Source organism: Hypomesus nipponensis, chromosome 23, assembly GCF_054491055.1.
Source record: "Hypomesus nipponensis isolate SF chromosome 23, ASM5449105v1, whole genome shotgun sequence".
Classification (NCBI taxonomy): Eukaryota; Metazoa; Chordata; class Actinopteri; order Osmeriformes; family Osmeridae; genus Hypomesus; species Hypomesus nipponensis.
Window position 1 is genome coordinate 19,927,881 of NC_140383.1, and position 22,144 is coordinate 19,950,024.

The window sequence follows — 22,144 nt, forward strand, 5'->3', positions numbered from 1 at the left end:
CTTTCACAATAGGTTTGTTTTTCATAACCTAAAATGTTTAGCTTAACATAAATAATTTTCACTCCCTGGCTAATTGACACCACCCATGTTGACAACTTTTCGATGACTCAACTGTTTCCTCAAGGAGCCCAAAGCAGAGCACCTCCAGGGCTGAGGTTTAGCCTCTGGTTTCAGCACCAAATGGTTGGGATTTGGTTAGAGCTGTGGTGGGAAGCTAACAGGGCCTACAGAAACAAGAAATACATTTGTTGTTCATTAATTGTTTGCACCAGTGTCACCTCTGCCAGGAATCTGTGTAAAGTCTTGTTTCCATGATGTACCTCAATGTAATAATTTTGGGGGCTATTTTTGTGCTTTCATCAGTAGGTCTGTTGTTTAGTTTGTGGTATATAGTCTATAGCAATGACTGTCTGTGTCATCTATTATTGCACATTATTAGTAATGTTAGCGATTATGTATGTACATATCACGCCTACAACAATTCCAAGCTATTAGCTGATACATTTGCAGAGAAGTGTGCAAAAAATGTGAAGTTAATAATTCCAGAATGAATCATTCCGTACGGATCTGTCTTGGTTTAGGCAGGGCTGGACAACACATTGACAGGTGTCAGGTGCTAACTGACTGGCCGTCGATGCGCTCACTGACCAGAAAGGTCTCTGGCTGTCAAGGGACTGCGAGCTTCCAGAGTGGAAAAACTTGGCGCTCAAAGTCAATCAAATTAGCTCTTTCCAGCCCAGTGCACTGAGGAGAGGAGGGGAACTGTCCAGGGCCAGGCACGGGGAGAAGGCACTTCCCGTTGGGGGTCATGGGGTGCGACTCCCTATGGCGAGACGCTAGCGTAAAAAAAAACAGGATGAATTGGGACCTCAATTCAATATGCTTCCAAACTTGCCAAATCTTGCATGGGCAGATTCAAAAGACTAAAAGAGAGAAGAGACGTTGTATTTCCGCCCACAAATGAACGTTGTTTGAAAATCGACCGGAATGTCATCAACCCCGAGCGTTGATTGGTAAGCGGTAGCGCCGGGCTAGGTGTCTCTCGACGCGTTTCTGCAGTCTCAGCAGGTGTGAACATCCCCAAGGCGAAGACCAGACAATGGAGAAGATAAGGAGATCAGAGTACAGACTTCCTGAATCTGAGTGTGCGTCATGGGGACAGCCACTGGTTTGATCCACGTCCTTCTTCATTTGTGTCTGCTTACGAGTACCTGTGTAAGGTTGACAGCCCATTATGTTTGATGCTTGCCGACTCTTTAACACCTCAGATAGTTGCGTTCATGTCACTCGGCTGCCTTAACTAGCTCTTCAAAGCAGAAAAAGACTATTAGTCTGGAAAGATTTATGCCTGTCTTCCATTTGTACTTGAGCTTGATGTCAAGGGTTGTCTGTAAAATATATCATCAAATCAATAAACAGATTTTTGAGAAAATAAGCAGGTGCCAGATGGTTGTGAAGCCAGTTCTCATGGGGGGTGGGCCGTGGGGGGGCATATCCCCAGTCAATCTCACGTCAAGTCATATAAATCTATTTGAATGTGAGCACCGCATCATGCTTCCCCTGATCATTCCTGAATGAAAATGACAGACAGCAAGAGGCAGGAACACCATATCCATACAAGTCCAAAATTGACACTGATCCTTTTTCTGAATGCAGACCGCTGAAAACTTTTTTTCAAAGTTGTATCTGGGGAGAGTTTGTCACCCATGATGGCACACAAACCAGGGGAGAATGAATGCATTTCAAGATGTTTGTTTAATGCTGTACCTTTTTCATCTTACAGGCTTGCCACCAATCAATCTTCAGCTCTTCTTTTTCTACATGACTGAGTGTTTGGCCTGATAGGCCTATATCAAACTGTTATATTAGCATAAATACCAAATAGGTTTCAAACCTCAATCTGCTGCTTGTTCAGTGTTGTAGACCAAAATAACACATAAGTGGTTAGTAATTACAAGTAAAGCATTATTGAACAGCATATGTACAAATTATCGCATGTTTACCAATTAAACACCCACCACAATGCAAAAATGGCAAGACCCATTGAGTTCTATCTTGAGCTCTTTTGGAATTTACCTTTTTCATTATTCTGTTTTTCGCATTTTCCAACAGTGGAAATGGCTCCTAGGTATGCTGTGTAAGTTCCACAAAAGGTAGATCACCGCCTACTTACCTCAACCCTGAATGGCGTTCCCTAGGGCTTAAGATCTGCCTGTTTGCAGATCAAAGGGTCCAAGGTAACAATATCATGTTTACAGGTGTGGGGAAATGAAACTCTTACTAGGAGTGTGGAAGGGAAGTGGGAAGACACACAACGCCTCATTTATTTTGCGGTAAAATGTGTCTCTCTGCAAATTGTCGTTTAGAATTTTGTAAACAAATGGACAAAAATGCAATCATTTGGACATTAGGATGATATATCAAAATCTAATATTAACTATGTGTGATCAGTATTTGTAATCACGTGATTTATCAACTGATTGATTGAGGCTTGAGGCTGCACTAGGTCCCATAAATCGTAACATCCTATCACAAACAGCTGAACTCTGAAGACAATGGAAAACAATGGAACATGAGACTATGATAGCCCTCCATTTATAGTGAACAACAAAAGAGGCTTCCCTGGTGATACCAGCAGCTCTTCAGTGGGCATTCTGATGTGTGGGCAGATGAGCTGAGGTCTTTGATGGAGCACCTGCTCTGGTCCTAAAGGGCCTTTGCTAGAACACAGAGACCAAGCGCACACACACGCACACAAACACGTCCTGCATGGGCACAGAGTAAAGCACGCAAGGTGTGGTAGTGAAGGCTTTAACGAGCCGCCACTCTGCACATGCATCAGTGAGGTGGGGGAATTGGGAAGGAATCGGTGGGGGTGTGGAGATGCAGAGATTTGGAGGGATTTGTTGAATTTCTCTTTTCTCTTTCAAGACGGAGACAACGCACAGCAGAAAGCCCACCTCGGTCCTGCCAAAGTGCATCATTTACTTCTGCGCTTCTCCTTCAATCTACATTTTTGTGCCTCCACAAGAGTACTGGGCACGCCAAGCCTTCTCTATGAAAGGGAGAGTGTTTAGGTTTTTTTGAGACTATTTTGTGTGCGACTGACTCTGGTGCCTGTGTCCAAAAGTGAGGTGCCTGCGCCAGTTTCCTCAGAGGAGAAGGGTGGAGGGGGTGGGTAAGGTGGAGGGGGTGGAGGTGTGGGGAGGGGCGGGGGGGGGTTGTTTGTTTCTACGCCTTGCCAGCAGAAGTGACAGCCATTCCGGCTCTTTCACAGAAACACATTCATCTGTGTGAGAAAGGCGGCTGCTGCGCCCACATGAAAGGACATGGGGGCTGAGTTACACAGGAAGACAGACTGTACATAGACTTCCACACAAACACTGGCCATGTCAGAGAGTTGGAGGGAGGGACAGAGGGAGGGGAGAGTAGGTGGAAGGGAGGAGTTTTTTTCACTTGTAACTGTGAAAAGGTGTCTGTGTTGGATAAGTCTTATTCTGTGATTTCTTAATTGTTCTTCATAACGCTCATAGCTTTGATTTGTTTTTACGTATCTTAAACCTAAACGAATAGATGTTTAAACCCATATATGCATTTATATTAGGTTACAAATTATTAATTTCAAGAATCTGCTGCCCCCTACCCAACAGGCCTCAACGAATCACATTCAAATTTGGGCCCAAACACTAGCGTTCTGTATTTCTTTCAACTAGATTGTCTTTGACAAAAAGGGATGCTCTCTCATATTGACTATAGGCCTATCAGTCAATTGTATTCTAACTTGGCTTCTAACATCGGTCTCAAAAAGTAGAATATTTGTCCGAATAAGCAAATGCAGACTGGCCTTTAAACAGGTAATTATGATTGGATAAGTAATCTGACAGAATTGACATTTGTCGAATTTTTACTTGAATCTGCAAGTCACAATGTAATCATTATAAAATTATTTATTTAGACCTGCAAGTCGGATATATGGTTCAAAGGTTACGCAAAAGTCATCAATAATAATTAGAAAAAGTCTAGTTCGTTACAAGCCTATTTGTGACACAAAATGAATGGTCAAATTCGTAGATGCACCCCTAACATATAGGTCAATCCATCAAATAAAAATCACATTAGATTGTAAACCTTGGTAAAGTCTAAAAATATATATTTCGTATGCGAAATGGGAGGATTTCAAAAGGGGGAACAGTCAAATGCCTACAGTGTTTAAATACGATTCATTTATCATGTAAAATGACGGGCCGTGATGTGGACATCCGTGGTCAAACACCTGCTAAAGGACAAACTGCGCTTTAACAAATGGAGCCCGTTCTTCAAAAGGACTATATGCAAAGCAAGCACATACCCATGTAAAAACATCATATTCATCTTACAGTATGAAATCCGGGTTTTTTCAGTACCCTGAATATAGGGTTTATGAAGACAAATAATGTAATGTTTCGACTATTTGTGAGATTTAATATTTTTCTTCCTATAGGCCTATAGGTTTCTTATGAAGTGACAGCGAGACAGAGGGAACACCCCATACGAAAACGAAAATGTGACAGCCTACAAGAATGACGGATAAAATAATAGCCTACATGGAACAAGATTGTGTAGGCAGATGCTAATATATATATATATATATATATATATATATATATATATATATATATATATATATATATATATATATATATATATATATACATATTATTTGTGTGATTGTCGGCCTACATTGCAAATCAGAGATTATAGGCTACGAATTCGGGTCTATTTGTAGGCTATATTGAAACTGCTTTGTAACATTTCAACTAAAGTATAGTTACATCGAAAACAATGAGTAACCTGATCTCATCCCCAGTCATATTTTGCCGCTTCTTGGGCAGAAGCCCAAAGGGCCAGCCTTTGTGCAGAGTACATGGACGCTGTGCGCATGCTACTTCAGTTTACAAACAAATGGTAGAACCCCAAAGGTAACAGATCGGAGACATATGGTAAGAACAACAAGCATGCAGTGTTTCCAACCTAATCATGCTGATTCGAAAATGTGCTTTCATTACCTACATTGGCTAGTAAAGCATAAGCTATTCAAATAGGCTTTCATTGTAATAAAAGTATGACATTGTATTAAGTTGTAATTTTCATAACCAACTAGGCTATTTCACAATTCTTAACATTCGATGTATGATTGTCAATATGATGCATACACTAGACAACAAAGGCTAATTCATTCTTGGCGTAAAATATTTAGTATTGTTTCAAATTTCAGTCTGTCTGATTGTACTTAATATACATACACTTGAGGAAGTGCCTAACATAGCGAATTGTTTTTAAATTGCGAAACAACAAGCTCTCTATAAAGTATCAAGACTGTCTGCTACTTAACAAAGTTAAGTCACGTAGCCTAAATTAACATCTTAATATTACGGAAAGTCTCATCTAAAGTAAACTTTTATTTTATTGGCCTATAATATATATTAAACACTATATGCAGTTAGTATATATTAGTTAGTAGGCCAACTGCATATATGTTGCGATGTTGTGATCGGCAAAGGTTCTGTTCGAGGCCTAAATGTAGGCCTATACAGTCAGTGTAATCCTTATTAAGTTTATTAGCAACTCTTCTTTCGTGCTACTTAATATTAGATAGCATTTATACTATATGACTTCATAAATTATTGGGGTCAGGTGCAACCTGAGGCAGTGATGTGCTTTGTGTTTGCTTGAGGAGACAGAAAGTGAAAGAGAGAGAGAGAGAGAGAGAGAGAGAGAGAGAGAGAGAGAGAGAGAGAGAGAGAGAGAGAGAGAGAGAGAGAGAGAGAGAGAGAAAGGAGAGGAGAAATAGAAAGTGTTGAGGTGAAAATGAAATAACTCGCAAAAATAATCTTATCCTTAAAATTATTTTGGGCATGTAAATCCTAAAGATTTGAACAATATAACTCCAACCCTAACCCTAATTTGTCTGAAATAACTTTTGGGATGGGTTATTTATCAATACCCCACCATTTATATCCGCGTGGTTAGAGTGCACACGAGAACAAGGCAAATTAGATGAAAATTAATTCAGATCTATTAGAAGTCACCTCAATAATGGTAATGTTTAAAAAACAATAAAGTGTTATATTTTTCACTCGTGACCTGCTGTTGTTTAGAGAATGTGCCACAAGTGCACGCTATAACGGACCTCTGGTGGAGTAAAGCTACTTTACAACACCTGTTGGGCTTTTTCGAGGCAAGAGTAAGACGCCAGAACTGGGATGATTACAATTCGTAGACCCCCCGCCCCTTTCGGCCTCGCCCTTCCTCCCATCCCGCCTGCCCCCTTTTCCTCTAAGTCAGACATGGCCTAAACACTGATAACTCTTTGTAAACCTGCAAAAAAACCTACATATCAAATGAGTATGCCTATGCCATACGAAAAGTGCAAACACACACACGTACACACGGAAAAAACACATGGAAAAAACATTGAGTTGTAGCTTGTCTTAGTGTAACCTGAAGTTGAACTGGGTTTAATAGGTTATAAAAACAAATTAGGAAATTAAAGGGTTATTTTAAATTAAAGCTATATGGGAGAAGAGGCCAACTTCTATTTCGTTGAAATTATAACTCCATGGTGGACTTACAGGACAGTCAGCCCCAAACCCAAAGTTTTTTTTTTCTCCCATCGACAGCTTATCACAGGCCCTGGCTACAGGGGTTAACTATGATTCTCCTCGAAGAAAAATAATATTTTCTAAAAGCTCATCCTTCTCGTGGATCAATATCGGAGCAGCATGCGTCGAGGAGGAAGAAGCATCGATGCGCCGCGTGGTGCTGACCTTTCCTGCTCCCCACAGGTCATATCATCCTCCGCGAAAGAGGTCACCACACCAAGCCTGCTCATGAGAAACCCCGCACTTCCGCCCCACGCACGAATGGGCAATTAGGAGATACAACCTCTTTCATATAGGGTACACTACTGCCATAAAACCTGTCCTATACTGCTTTCGGATGCCTCGTTCAACAGCGGTATGCTCACATTCAAAAATACTGAAAATTAGCATAGGGCCTACAAACTGTTTAACCTGTCCCCAGTGCCGTAGACAGGGTTTTCTTTTGGTCAGGGAAGTGTCAATCTTTGCCATTAAAGGTACGTGCAGTAAAATGAGTTTGTATGAAGTCCAGTCACAACATTTCTGAGACAATATAGACACTATAGTATCCTGCTAACAACCGGTATGAAATTACGCATCCGTGGTCGCTCGATTGATTTGTGAAAATGGTCCCTGTCTTCATCTTTTGTTTTACGCGTTGTGCACCTTTTTTTCACCAACAGTGTGGACAAACGAAAAGATCTACAGCCTCCACTTCTGTCAACGTGTATTGCTTACCGCAGTGTATAACACCCAAACCATGACTTTAATAAACCTATATTTTTCTCTTTAACGTGCTAAACTGCACCACGTTTCACAGGTTGACATTCTTAAAAACTGCCTCGTTTCTATCTCCGTCCCTTACACGATAAGAGGACCTATGCTGCGTCTACAGTCATCTCTGAACCACGTAACCTGTGTAGAAAAGTCATCAAACTGTTTATATAATTTTGGGGGGCATGCATTAAACTGTAATGTACCATTATTGTATCAGCAACATATGTAATCTTGATTAACCTCTCCCATCCAGAAAAAGAAGAATGCAGCTTTATTTTTCAAACTCAAACACAATCGCGTAGAGTAGGCCTAGTTGGTTTTGAAAAGGGTGTCTATATGGGTAGCCTATTTGACACTAAAGGCTAGATGGATTCACAAAAGCTCTGAGTCGAATCAAGTTCAAGTTCGTTGCCGCTGTAAGCATAGACTTCGGTCCCTGAAGTGACCAGCCAGGGGGAGGGGATCTCCGAACAGATTGGAGAAAATGCAGAGGGATGATTTCGACCAAATTCAAGCGTGCCCAACCTAAGACCAGCCTGGATATGCCCTTTTAATTCACAGACAGACGACAAGGCAAGTGATAATCCCAAAAAGATGTTTGATGAGTTGGATAGAAGGTCCTGAGTCTGGTGTGTACGCTGGCAGCCAACAAATGTTACCCTGCTGCCTAGACACCAACACTGTTGCGCCAGTGACTGTTCCACTTATACCAAACACTCGAAATCTGTTTTTGATCTTTCTTTGAGTTCGCTTGTTTGACTGAGGCGTAGCTTCTCTAATGCTTGACCATGTTTTGACAGTAATGAGATTCAAGAGAGTGGTACTTTATCACTTGCAACACCTTTTATTATATTCGTATGCAGTAAAATTCTTATCACAATAATGAAGAAAACACCTCTTAAACACATAACAAAACAACTGCCCGTGTTTAGCTCATCATTGTACATATTTATAGTAAAGAAACATTCTTTATAAATATTGTTTCATCTGTAGCAAGTAAATACCATAATTTAATTACAAATGGATAAATATGGCAGTTGATATTTACAAAAGGAAGGGCATAGTTGCAGAAAATCGAACGGCACGACGTTTATTGTCCCCACAATCTTCCAGATAGCATTTCACAATTCAAACTTGCAAAGCACAAAACATCACAAGTTAAGCCCAGCAAACTAAAATATACATTCACAAGCAAAATATTGTGGTCTGTTTGAGTTAAGTGTTGACTTTGGCACTCTTTCCAGTTTATAGATGTTTAGTATAGTTACAATCAATTTGCCTTAAGATCACAATATTTAACATCATAATACACCTTTATTGTAGTATGTGCACTATAAGTCCAGTTAGAGAAATAGCTACCATTGAAGGAACATCTATACATCAAAAGACTGACAAAATCTATCACAATCAATGGGAAAGGGCATTTAGTAATTATTTACAATATTGAATACAACTTGAATATATTACATATTTTCCTCTGTTGGTTGGCTAATTTGTCATGTTCCTTGGTCGATTCGATGAGCTTTTAGTGCTTTTGAAACGTTTGTGTTTTGCCTCCTCAGTGCGTGCACGAATGTGTCCCAATCTTTGCGTTCCATGGTCCGATTTTGAGAATGGGTCGTTTGTTCGGTTTAGTCTTAGACATACCATTCACTAAAATTGGACGATAGGCTGCTGTGGCCGTTGTTGTGGACGGCTGATGCGGGGGATAGATTGTTGTTGTTTTGGGTCTCGGTAGTGGGGGAGACGAGGCCAGGGGGCGTGGAGGACTCATAGCCAGAACTGGCTGCTGGCGAGGAGTCGGAGGCTGGAGGGGTAGCCTCGTGAACCTGAAAAAGCGGAAGCCATTTTAGTAAAAAAAAAAAAATCTTAATGTTTTTCTCTTAATCTTACAATTCAGGAAAGTATGGCCCCTAACACATAATCTGCTATTTCCAGAGTAACAAACATACCACTGTAGGCCTACACACAAATAAACACGGTACAGTAGAATCAAAGTGAATTTACCTTCATGTGTTTGCGAAGAGAGCTGGGGTGAGTGTAGGACTTGTCGCACATTTTGCAGAGATAGGGCTTGTCTGACGTGTGCACATGCATGTGCTTCTTTCTGTCACTGCTGTTTGCAAATCTCCTATCGCATCCTTCGAACTCACACTGGAACGGTTTTTCTCCTATTTGAAAGTATCAAGAAATACACGTTAGATTCGGTTATTTGGGACAGCCAACATGTAAGTAATGTCATTACCTAATAAGTAATGAGGAGCATCATAAGAGTTGCCTTCAGATGTCATTGTAAACACGTGAAGTAGCCTAACGGTCATGAACCTCTAAAGGATGAATGGTGAATGTCAGAGAGAACTTGCTATTTTCCAAGTAAAAAAAAAACTCCTGCATGTAGTATAGAAATGTTAGTAATTCACAAGTGTTTATAGTTTTAATTTAGGGACAGCTGTTTGTGGTTTAAAGACTGCCTACTGCTAGCCTATTTAACAAATGTACTCCGTCAAAACATTTGTCTTAGCCGAATCAATTAATCAATTACTCAATTTGATAGTTGTATTTCACACTCCGTTCGAATCAGTGTGTTTAGTTAGTATACCAACACGCGTAGATTAATTTAACTATTTGAAATGATAAATGACTGACACAAACAAGATAGGCGCGTAGTCTACAGCCTGCAGGAAGCGAGCCGTTTGCTGAGAAACAGTAAAAATCTAATTAACACCTAGACAGTTTACCACTGTCCGATACAACCACGGATCCCACAAGAAAATTATTCAAATGTGAAAAGCTGGTAATGGCTCGTCTGGCACCTGAATCAACGGCATGCTAGAGAAAACAATAGGGCCTTTACACAAACAACACACTCGTGTCCCTGAGGAGTGAATCCAAGATAAAAACGTTACATTTCCACGGTAGGCTACATTTCGAAGAAGACGAATTTAAAATATCTAAATCCCAAATATTTCTGAATGGACTGTTTAAAAATAAAATCTATGTGATGAGAAAGGAGAGACATCCGGATTCAAAGCCTGAAAGCTCAGTCTCGCGTAAACATTAAACCGGTTGATGAGATTTACTACTACTCGACGCACGCGATGCGCTTCGATCTTGGAGCCCTCAGGTTCCCTTTGACCCATTTTAAAGTTTGCGAACCACAAAACCTCGACAGACTGTTACATAATAAAACACATTATTGAAATCCAATGTATTCTTACTGAATTAAAGAAACGGTTAACGTTTGACCGGTTTGTGCTTGCTTCTGGGCGTCTATTTTACATACTGATCCATAAATGCCTCTTCCCATAAATAAATCTTCTCTGATTGCTGGTGCGAGTATCTACTTTAGCAGTCTAAAAATATGCTTACTCTGATAATCTGATTACATCTGCGTTTGCAGTAGCATTTTGGCCATGCTGCGAAGAGTTCATGCATTCTATCATGGAATGCTAATTCTAAACATGCCTATAGCGTTTTTGCATAACGAAACACTGTCAAATATCTGCAAAATATCGATTCGTAACAATTAATTAAAGCATATTAATTACCTGTATGTGTTCTCTTGTGTATCTTGAGATTTTCGGACCTGGCGAAGACTTTGCCACATCCCGGAAAGGGACAGGGGAACGGTTTCTCCCCTGTGTGCACCCGAATGTGGTTCACTAGTTTGTATTTTGCCTTGAACGGCTTGCTCTCCCGGGGACACTCCTCCCAGAAGCAGACATGGTTGCTCTGCTCCGGTCCACCGACGTGTTCCACCGAGACGTGCGTGACCAACTCGTGCATGGTGCTGAAAGTTTTGTTGCAACTCTTCTTGGGATTGCTAAGCTGCTCCGGGTCGATCCACTTACAGATGAGCTCCTGTTTGATGCACTGTTGCCTCATGTAGCGGAAGAAAGCACCGGGGTGGTGGTGGTGAGCTGCCATGTTCATCCCCATATTCATATTCATGGAGCCGTACTGGTTGTGCAGTTGCGCGGCCGAGTAGGGGTCGGTTCTCGGACTGGAGACCTGGTGGTACTGTTCGGAGCGCCCGAAAACTTCCCCAGGTAGTCCAAGACGCATTTGCCCGTTCAACACGTTCGGGGATCCGTGGGAACCATGCTGGTCATGGATCCCCGGGAAGAGAATGTGGCCCTGGCTGTCTGTATGGGAGTGATGAAGAGACCCCGCAGTTGGGCCAAAAATAGCGTGCTGGCTGCTCGCCGGGGAGGATTCTCCAAACCCGCGGCTGCGAAAGAGAAAGTCCCGGGTAGAGTTGAAAGGCGAGCTTGCATACGAGGTGACATGGGCGGCATGCGCCCCTAAAGCAGCCGCGGGGTAGCCTGGTGCCTGGGAGGTAAAGGCAGAGCTCTGTCCCGGAGAAAGATCATGGTTCAGTTTGAACGCACCCATGTGTGCCGAGTCAACGAAGCTATTTTGTGCTAAACTCAAGTCTCTGTCCTGCATCTCGCTCGCTGAGTGATGCCTTGCAAATGTGCTTACTCCCAGTCCGGGGAACTGGTGGCCAGCGTCCAGTAACATGATGTCTAAAAGCAAATTTCGTTGTAATCAGTATGTTAGCAATACAAAGTCTATGAAAATGTTTTTTCAAAATGTGTACTTGAAAAGGGAAGGCTCAACTTCCAAACAATGAAACATCATATCAAGCAAAGTTCAAATAGACGATCTGCTCAAGTGAAGAAAAAACGGGATGTCTTGTTTTATGGAGAACGTCTATATTCACCAGTTAACTTGTAACAAAAAAAAAAATCCCTTTGCAACGAAGTGAAGAGATTCCTTTGCGCTTTCCTCCAGAAACTGAAAACTGGTTGCTTTTAAACACATTCGAAAAAATGAATAATTATCTTAGGTGTCCTTAGCAGTAACACAGAGTGACAGAGCGGGTTGTTGCAGCATCTAGGATTGTTGTTCCGATTGGTGTGTTTATTTCTCTCGCCTGCCTGTGTTTATCGCTGAGGGTCCCTCTTTCTCCGTGGACTGACACTAACTCCTCTAACGCCCCCTTTAACTGGAGCTTGGTCACTCATTCCACGCAGTCTCATTGGCCACTGTGTATCATCAATCCCAGGTGCCCCTCCAATAGCAGGTACAGATTTAGCGACTAATAGCTGATCGCCATTTTCCACTATTAATTACCGCCTACTTTTTAGGAGAGGCTTTTCAGGGAATGGGAAAGAGAGGAAAGAAAACGGCATAAAATGTGTCAAAAGCCTGTTATTGGAAAGGTCGTTATGCATAATGTAAGAATGACAATAGGGTTCTATTTAAGTGAATGTACAGCCTAAGTCAGCGGCAAGAGTTCGCGAAGAGCAAGGACACCAAATGCAGGGCTCCTAGTGGCGCAGAGGGTTGAGTGTACAGTCTAACCTTATGGGTGCAGAACGCATACAAAAAAGCCAGTTCAAGCCCCGCGATACGAAAGTAAATAGCCTGGCCCATACTTCAAAAAACGGCAAATATATTAATGGGAATTAAAATAACGATGTTTAATGGTCAGACTTTTTATCTTAGTAACAGTTTCGTATTACGCGTTCATATTTTGAACTAACTAAACGTTGTCAGTAAAGGGATGAGGGGGGTTCTAGCTGACGTTTATCAATTTGACTAGGAAAAAAAATGTTATTTGCACATATAGTGTCCCGGATTTTAAATGACGTTGTTTCATATGATGGACAGTCGGATACACAATCTGTTAGATAACAATCCTGATATATATTTTGCTAATCTTACGGATTGAATCGTGCTTTTTCGGCAATTATCAGTTTTGTCTTTAATAAATTGGTATTTAGTATTATTGAAAGGAAATCCTTACGCTTTAGTTTCCCGGCCAAGCTGTTCTCATTCTACGTACTAGAAGGAACGACAGAAGGAAAGCAATGTGTGCGCGCACACTTTAACACACACATATTCACGCTAGCACAGACCCACAAAAACACGTATTCAACTGCATGTACAAACACGCACGCACGCGCGCACACACAGGTTAAATGGCCCATGTTCAGGTTTCCTGCATTTTTGTTAGTCAACAATAAATATGTTTTTTTTCTCTGTTGGAATATCATGTTATAATATAAGCAATTCATAAGTACATTTACATATATGGAATATGACTAATAATAGGGATATTAAACTTATGTATTGGAGAGTATTGGAGCATTGTTATGGACATGTTTTAATAAAATATGTTAACATTTGTTGTTAGCCCACAAACAAAAGATCAAGCTGGCTTTGAGATATCTCCCCTATAGTGTCCATATGCATGGGAAGAATAATTACAAAAAGCAGCCTCACTGTCAAAGCGAATGACTGGGCGCATACACTCACAACCTTTGCAATGGGTAAATCTTTTGAATCTACGTTTACAGCAAGCCAAACAACAGCTGCTCATTCACATGTTAGCGTTAGGTGAAAGGAAGTTTACTTACACTTTAATTGAACTCAAGTCCCACAAGTTATCCTGTTCCAACACATCAAACTGGCCCTTGTCTTTCTCTCTCTGCTCCCAAACACTCTAACGATAAATAATGGGTAAGGCAAAGGGGAACGTAGGAAAACTTTGGGACTCCTGTCTCCCAGCCCCTAGCCGAGCAGCCTGGGCGTTGTGAACCATTCTTCCCAGACTATTTCAACCCGCACCGCAGGAAACGAAGGAGCTGATCCAAGTTCAAAGTCACGTCTGCCGACCTCTCTAAGAAGTTCTTTATTTCTCTGGAAAACCACAAAACCCCTTTTGCTGTCACTTGATAGGAGAAAAAGAAAAAGAAATTATAAAGAAAGAGAACTCAATCGGCCAGAGGCACATGCCTGTGGGTTCGAATTGCCCCCGTCACCTCAAGAAGAAAGACGCTTGTGAAAATCCCCAAAGACCAGTATTTCAACAGGTTACACATGGCCTGAAATATAGGAGGAGACACACAGTGTAAAAAGAAAATAATATATTAAATTAAAATGTTAGTATATGGACATTAACCGTGATTGTCCTGGTGCTGAAGTCCTAAGGGATCTCTGTACAAATATTAATGAACCTATTTTTCGTGTTTTTAATATATCTAACAAACAAAACGAAACCCACTCTATGCAGGAATGGCAACCCAGAGGCCAAGTGTACATGAAATTAGGCAGTTTTTTTCCCCCTAATTTGACAATATCAATATGTTGACGCTTTAACAGGTTACTTGTATGGTTTCAATGACCTTGTGTGTTTCATGGATGTTTGACCTTTGACCTGTTAAGACCACATATGTTGCCATTTTCCTCCCCTTAGAAAAATAACCATTTTATTAACCAAGCACTTTTCCTTTTCAAATTTTCTTCCATCTACCTTTTAGGCTGCATATGACAAACTTCAAATTGAAAGTTTATATTAATGGATATTAATAATTGAACTAAAAGGAAATTACTGAAGGTAATGTCAGAAGGTTTCCTTCCATGCATATTGACTATCCTTTATCACCTGCGATTGTGTGATACAAGAACACCCATGTTGTTGATGTTTATTAATATACATGTATGCTAGATATTGAAAACATATTCCTGCTCGAGGGTTAGATTTGAGACTAAAACCTGTTCAGTATTGTTGTTCTAGGAGTTGGATTGCTCTTCTTCTCGGGCCTGCTGTACTCTCATACAAGACAAAACCTTCCTCTGCGAGATGTGGATAGGAGCCAACAACTGCTACAATACCCTCACTGATGGGGACAACGTGGACTCTCTTCTGACTACACCAAATCTCAGGCCCATCTTTTCAATTGCCACAGGCAGGACACCAATGCAGTTGGGGCAGATTTAAGGGTAATAATCCCGATCCCAGAGTCAAGGATCTGAGTCCTGCAAATGATCCAATTATTGTTATCATTATTGTTAGTTTAGTTTATTTATTTTTTGAGGTCGACATAGGAAGATTGTTGGGTGTACATTATCAACAGGCTACGACTGTAAATTGATTGATTCATTTCTTAATTTATTTGATATTATTTGTTACACGTTGTTTTGTTTGAAGTTTACAAGTGCACCCTACAGCGAAGTCAATAGATTGTGTTAATGTCAGTTGATGTCTGTTCATTGATGCCTATTTCTCATGAGAAGATGAATGTTGGAATCTATTGAACCTGTTCTGAAACTGCACATGTAACATGTTGTTAACATGTTGTAGGCCCAGTCAGCCAAACAATACATCCTCTAAAACAATCCAACTATCCAAACTGATAACGGCAATTTAAAAAAAAGGACATTCCTGTTATTATTTGATAGGGTGCATAGTTATTAGGCATGGTAAGCCTGAACGACAGAACACATAGAGAACACTTTTGTTTATACCACAGGTGTATTGGGGCCATAATCTAATTTAATATTGAAGTAAATATCATGCCAAGCATCAATTGAATGTTTTCAATAGTTGTTTGAGTTCCTTCTTAAGTTCAACAACACCAAGCTGACATTCAAGTTCAAGCTTAATGTTGCAGTTTCAGTAGCCTGCCGAACAGTTACAAGCATCAGTAGTCTGTACTTGGAAATATTTGTAATTGTTTCAAAGGCATAATATTATAGAACTGCCTAAACCAAAGAAAGACAGGGTTGTGGACTTACAATTAAATTAACTGATTTAATTTGAGTAAGATCTTGAGCAATAACTCTGCCCATGTACACATTTAAATAACAGTAACATCAAGATCATTGGACTTGACGATCACAAATCGATTCCTAAGGTGTCTTTAAATGAAGACGTATTAAATCAATGACAGATACACGCCCTGCTGAGTTGAACAGAGACCATACAAGAGGGCGTGTTCTTGTGCCATAAAGTCTACTCATACAGATTTACAAGTTTCCTCACACTTAACTCATGACTGGCTCATAAAAAGTGAACACATCAGTTTTAAATTGATTCATGGGGAAAGGTATCTAATAACTCTCACTTCAACTGAATCCAAGCACAAGGACTCCTTAAGTAAATGTAAAATTATTTTACTGGTGTTCGTGTAAAATTAATAACGTATTGATTTGTAATTAATGTTTAGGTTTGGATGCATTAACTTATTAAAATACTAAGGGTCACATTGGATTCAATAATTAAAATTTGAATTTTCCTCGTCCAATAGACTACAGATTATTAAATTATTTTTAGCATTTTTGAATGGTCTCTTTTCCTGTCAACTGCATCCTGCCCTTCAAACGAATTCCACTTCATAGGTGGTTAATAGTTTAATTAAAAGTTCTACTTCGGAGTGATATGTTCCGTACATGTTTATTCTAAATACATTTACATTATACAGTGTGTTTTCAAGAGAAGGTGATTTGTTTTGCTCACAGACAGGCTACTGAAATACAACATAAGCCTAGGCTACTTATTTTTCGAAACTCACAAGCCTACCATACCAACGACACAAAAATGTCACAAAATTATACATTCACCAGTTAACTAACCCCATAAAATGGGAAATACATACAAAATATGTTAAGATAGATATCATTATATTGAGGTAAAATATGAAACACGTGAAATAAATGAAAACAACGAAGCCAATAGTTTTCATTGCAATTAAACAGCTAAAGCATATTCATGCTTGAAAACAGGACTCTTCTGTGCTCTCTATGTTTGTAGGCCTACTCTTCAATAACTTTTCTGTATTTAGTGCAATTCTGTAGCCTACACTAGTATTGATGGAGGTAGGCCTTTAAACACGTTAAGTTAGACCATGAATTCCACTGTAACTCTACATTGGCTCTTTAGATGCGTAATCGATATGCAATTACAAATAGACTATTGATATACTTATCAGAAACACCATCGGATAGAAAAGAAAACAAGTCATTTATTTGTGTAATCCCATTTTTTTTTTTTACGAAGATTGCACTGAATGTCTCTAGCCACGGTTTCTGCCTAGTAACAGAAAGGGGCTTTATTATTATTACAATAGTCGCCCTATATTTCTGTTGTCCACGTGCTCCGATCACGGTTAACAGCAAGCAGCACAAACAGATTTGCTAGTAACTTTGTGAGTACAACTTTTTGGAGTCAACAGCGATAAAGAGAGTGAGGGGGCGGAACCCTGCTGAGCCCCTGCGCTGAACGACAGCCAATCGCTTCGTTCTCTTAACTGCCAGTCACCGAAATCCGTCCAATACCCGCAGTGCCATTTCTAAACTGTATTCCCTACTGTGTCCTCCAACTGTTGTATGTTCTGCCAATCGCTTGAGGACAGAGTGGAAAAAGGAGCAAGCAGAGTTAGAGGCAGGACAAAAGAAGTTATATAGATCTTTATGTACATATATTGTAATGTTTTAGATAACGTGGCAAGAGGAAAAAACAATAGCGGTAAGTGTGGATGGACTTCATAGTTTAGACATGGAGCCCCCTTTAAGCAAGAGGAATCCGGCGATAAGATTAGCGGATTTGGCAGCGACTCAACCCCTTCCTCATCAGAATATGACAGGCTTCCCGGGGTTGGGGGGGCATCACCCTCTCTCCCACCATGCCCACCTGCACCCTGGGGAGATGGGCAACGACCCTGGAGTGGCACTAACTCCATTTGGACCCGAGCACATGGCACAGACAAATGCTCTCAAACTTAGTCCCTCTCAGCACATTCAGAGCCATCCCGAAGCCCAGACCGCGGCATCTTTCACTTCTGCTCAGACCACAGTTGGTTTCCCTGTGGCTCACCCCCACTCAGGCTACTCAAGCAGCAGGGACTTCATCCTCAGGAGAGAGCTCTCGGCCTCTGCTATGCATGCACTTGGCGACCAGCATAGTTCCGCCTCCTCCCCTCATCACCATGGCATGTTCATCTCCCCAACAGGTGCTTATGGGCACACGGAAAGTGGTGCCCATCCACTTTTCTCTGGACTTCACGACCAATCGTCCCCAGGTGCTCATCATCACCATGCCCTCAATGGGCAGATGCGCCTGGGTCTACCGGGGGACATCTACGGAAGGCCAGAGCACTTCGGCCACAGGCCCGAGCACTATGGACCCTCTTCTCTCCATAGCTACAACTCCATGAACCTCAATGTGAACATCGCGTCTGCTCCTCACGGAGCCGCGGGGGCGTTCTTGAGATACATGAGGCAGCCCATCAAGCAAGAGTTAATCTGCAAATGGATCGACCAGGAACTAAGTTCGAAGAAGCCCTGCTCCAAAACTTACAGCACCATGCACGAGCTGGTGAACCATGTTACGGTAGAGCACGTTGGGGGACCGGAGCAAAGCAGCCACGTCTGCTTTTGGGAGGAATGTCCGCGCGAAGGAAAAGCATTTAAAGCGAAGTATAAACTGATAAATCACATTCGCGTTCACACGGGAGAAAAGCCGTTCCCTTGTCCATTCCCAGGTTGTGGTAAAGTGTTCGCCCGGTCAGAAAATCTAAAGATTCACAAGAGGACTCACACAGGTAAGCGAAAATGCATCAAGATTATCTACTACAACTGCATGTAAACACAGAAATTCTCCTTGTATCAGTGAAACAGTGTAGAATGGTTGAATACACGAGTATAAGCTGCAATTCAAACAGCCGGGGACAGTGACCGTGCGTAAAAGTAACGGGAGTATAGTTTTATACAAAAATTAAGTTAGCATGCAGTTTAATGTAAGTCACTAATTTCGTATTTGAAGCATGCGCTATTTTACTCATACAGACGTGGGGACAAACGTGGGAGGATTAGAGCATATGGTTTGTAAAACGTGCTTACGTACTTCCAAATGAGTGCTCCTGGTAGAATTCGCGTAATGGTTCTCAGTCCGCATGGACGTTTACAGCTCTGGGAGTATGCATTGAGCTTTTGACTAAACACATCACTCAATGCATTCTGTTCAAGCTGGAACAAGTGCTGTTATTTGTCTTTTGACATTTGACTAAAACAAAATATGGCAGTCAGGGTTCAAAAGAAACATGCTATATTTGTTTAGCACCAGTAGCCTAGTTGTATAACCATATAACCATAACATAAACTGCATTTTGTTTTTGTCTAAAAGTCGTATGTAAACAAAAGTACTGTTCCATCGGAACATGTTCAACAGTCACTCAAAAAGGCAATTTATACCACCAGAACATCACTTGTGCATTCTCAATCTCACTATGCCAACGCTATGTGGCCATGTTTAGTAAATTTATCGAATTCAACGGAAGGAACTCAAGGTCCCTCATTTTTCCGTATGTGATTATTCTCAACCCTGATGGCACAAAATATGAATCAAGCAAATATTTTCCAAACAGTGAATTTAACAATCAGCCCATGCACCTGTTTCTACTTATTTTTTCTTGTCTTTATTTAGCCTAAAATATACCACATAACGTCAGCACCTTTCTCCTCTGACTCATTTCCATTGAAACTGTCCATTGTGGCACTGAGTTTACATCCTCTCCCCATGTACATGAGTAGGCCACATGAGTATGACATGTTACACGTGTTTAGCAATGGACATGCCTCCTATATAAGGGAGTGAAGTGGTGTTGGAGATGTATAATAAATAAGGTATGTCGGGGAGGAAGGCCTCGCGGCGGAGTGGGCTGCCACACCGACCGTTTATAGAGTAATTACACTGGAAGTGGTATGTTACCAAGCAGTTAAGCGACGATTTCAATTAGGCTGTTGGCCTACTTTTGATCTAGCATGTGAACAACTATGTTAAAAGTGCAGGAAATTAATTGATATTTGTGTGAGTGTGAGCAAAATTGATATTGTATGTTCTAAAATTGTAAGGATTAATGATTGAAATAGACCGATCTTACAGGTTATAACATTCATGTTATGTTTCTGACTGTAATGACTTTGAAATAACCAACTGATGTTATCGTGTCATAGATGATATCATGTTTGACTGTGCCACGCAATGATATGTATTTATTTATTTCAGGGGAGAAGCCTTTCAAGTGCGAATTTGATGGATGTGACAGGAAATTCGCCAACAGCAGCGACCGGAAGAAGCACTCTCACGTCCACACCAGTGACAAGCCTTACTACTGTAAAGTGCGTGGCTGTGACAAGTCCTACACACACCCCAGCTCACTACGAAAGCATATGAAAGTCCACTGCAAATCCCCCCCGCCCCCCTCCGCCAACGCTTCCTACCTTTCATCCACGAACCCTCTAGGCGCCCCCCTTTCGCCTTCTTCTGAAACGCACAGGAACCGGTCCACAAACCTCTCGCCTCAGGTTACCAACCTCAATGAGTGGTACGTGTGCCAAGGGAGTGGGGGACCCAACCACCTCCATACCCCTTCCAGCGATGTGCCAACGTCAGATTCGGACGATGAGGATTCTTTCAGACACTCAGACCCCAGAACAATGCTCTAATGTTTACAGACAGGACATATTTTATTCCCCACGTCAGTTCCCTACCGGTAAAACATAGGCTATAGTGGCCCTTGAGGGTAGGAGTTTAATAACTGTATAAGCATATCAACGATTTTAAACATCAAGTAGCCTAAAATGCGCTGGAGAACAGACTATGAGGAAAACATGCCTTGATATGAGCCCTAATTTTCCCTGGAATGAAGTGAATGTATGGACATTACAACACTGTTCAACCACACTTTATTTAGATTGGAATAGTCAGTAGGCATGTAAATTGTTGCTAAAGATACAGAATATTCAGTAATTCAAAGATTTGTTTCATGAGTCACATAGGTTAGATATAGGCCTGACGGTTTTATTCTGAGAAGCAAAAACCTTCTCAAAAGAAAATGTGTATAGGAAGACCAACATACACCCCTCAACTGGGGATGAGGGTTAAATTGTCATTTACCTGATCGACATTCGCAATCCCTCGACTTGTATTTAGGTAACATGCCTTATCCATTATTGTATAACCCCAGAGTATTAGCCTACAAGAAACCAGTGCTGTTGCCATCAGTAGTCGCTGACCAGCATATTGAGTAGCTAACTTCCAAATATGAATGAAGCTGCATTTTTCATTTAATTCGTCCAAATATCCATTACACCAGATACATCAGTTGAGATAAGGTCAGGAATGTAAACATTACAGATTAACTAGATCAGCAACAGCATACAGCGGCATATATCACCCGGAAATATATGATAAACATACAAGTGTCTTAAAGGGTTCATACATTAGTTTGAAAAAATTTATACAATAGCTATGTTTGGATGAAATTTTTTAATATTTAAGAACTATTTAAGACTATATTTTATGCAACAACAAAAAATACACAGGTGTAACGCTCGTTAAAAAGTACGAATAAGTCCCCTGAGAACCTAAACATGTAGGCTGACAGGCTTTGTCCCTGACGCATTTGTATATTAATTGTATTGATGCTCGTGAATGTTATTGTAGTTTTCATGTTTTGTACATTGTAATTTATTTGCTGGTATCAATGTCGTGCTGGAATTACAGAGACACCAAAGAATAATAATATCAATTTTGGTGAAATGTATTAACTGATGCTTTTTACTGTGTTCTGTAAAGGAAAAAAAAACTAATTATTCTTACTTGAATAGGCTGTGTAATGTGAAAATCCCTTTTCTCGCATGCCCTTTGTAGTAATCTGTCTTTGAGGCGCATGGTACTGTTGGTTATGATGGATAAAACGTGATGGTGAACCAGATTTGATTGTGCAGACCCTTGATGTTCGTGATAAATTTGACAACACAGTTTATGATTAACCTGAATAAACACTCCAGGCCATGTAGTTAACAAGTGTCTTTTAGGACAGACAACATTTCCATTTATAAAGGGCACCGATGTGTCTAGAAAGAAGAAGAAATATAAAGCTGATTTCTGATCT

The 22,144-nt window shown here is 40.8% G+C and overlaps 2 protein-coding genes across 2 annotated transcripts; one reads left to right on the plus strand and one right to left on the minus strand.

The window, feature by feature from the left end:
• Positions 1-8,258: 8,258 nt before the first annotated feature.
• On the minus strand, positions 8,259-12,299 carry zic2a (zic family member 2 (odd-paired homolog, Drosophila), a). Its single transcript, XM_084688816.1, has 3 exons — positions 10,946-12,299; positions 9,405-9,568; positions 8,259-9,226 (listed from the first exon to the last, which is right to left on the minus strand). Exons 1-3 carry the CDS (start codon positions 11,919-11,921, stop codon positions 9,035-9,037), a joined length of 1,332 nt encoding a protein of 443 aa, XP_084544942.1. The 5' UTR covers positions 11,922-12,299; the 3' UTR covers positions 8,259-9,034.
• A 5,422-nt stretch (positions 12,300-17,721) lies between these two features.
• On the plus strand, positions 17,722-20,693 carry zic5 (Zic family zinc finger 5). Its single transcript, XM_084688929.1, has 2 exons — positions 17,722-18,790; positions 20,254-20,693. The coding sequence occupies exons 1-2, from the start codon at positions 17,746-17,748 to the stop codon at positions 20,691-20,693; spliced, it is 1,485 nt and encodes a 494-aa protein (XP_084545055.1). The 5' UTR covers positions 17,722-17,745.
• The last annotated feature ends 1,451 nt before the right edge of the window (positions 20,694-22,144 follow it).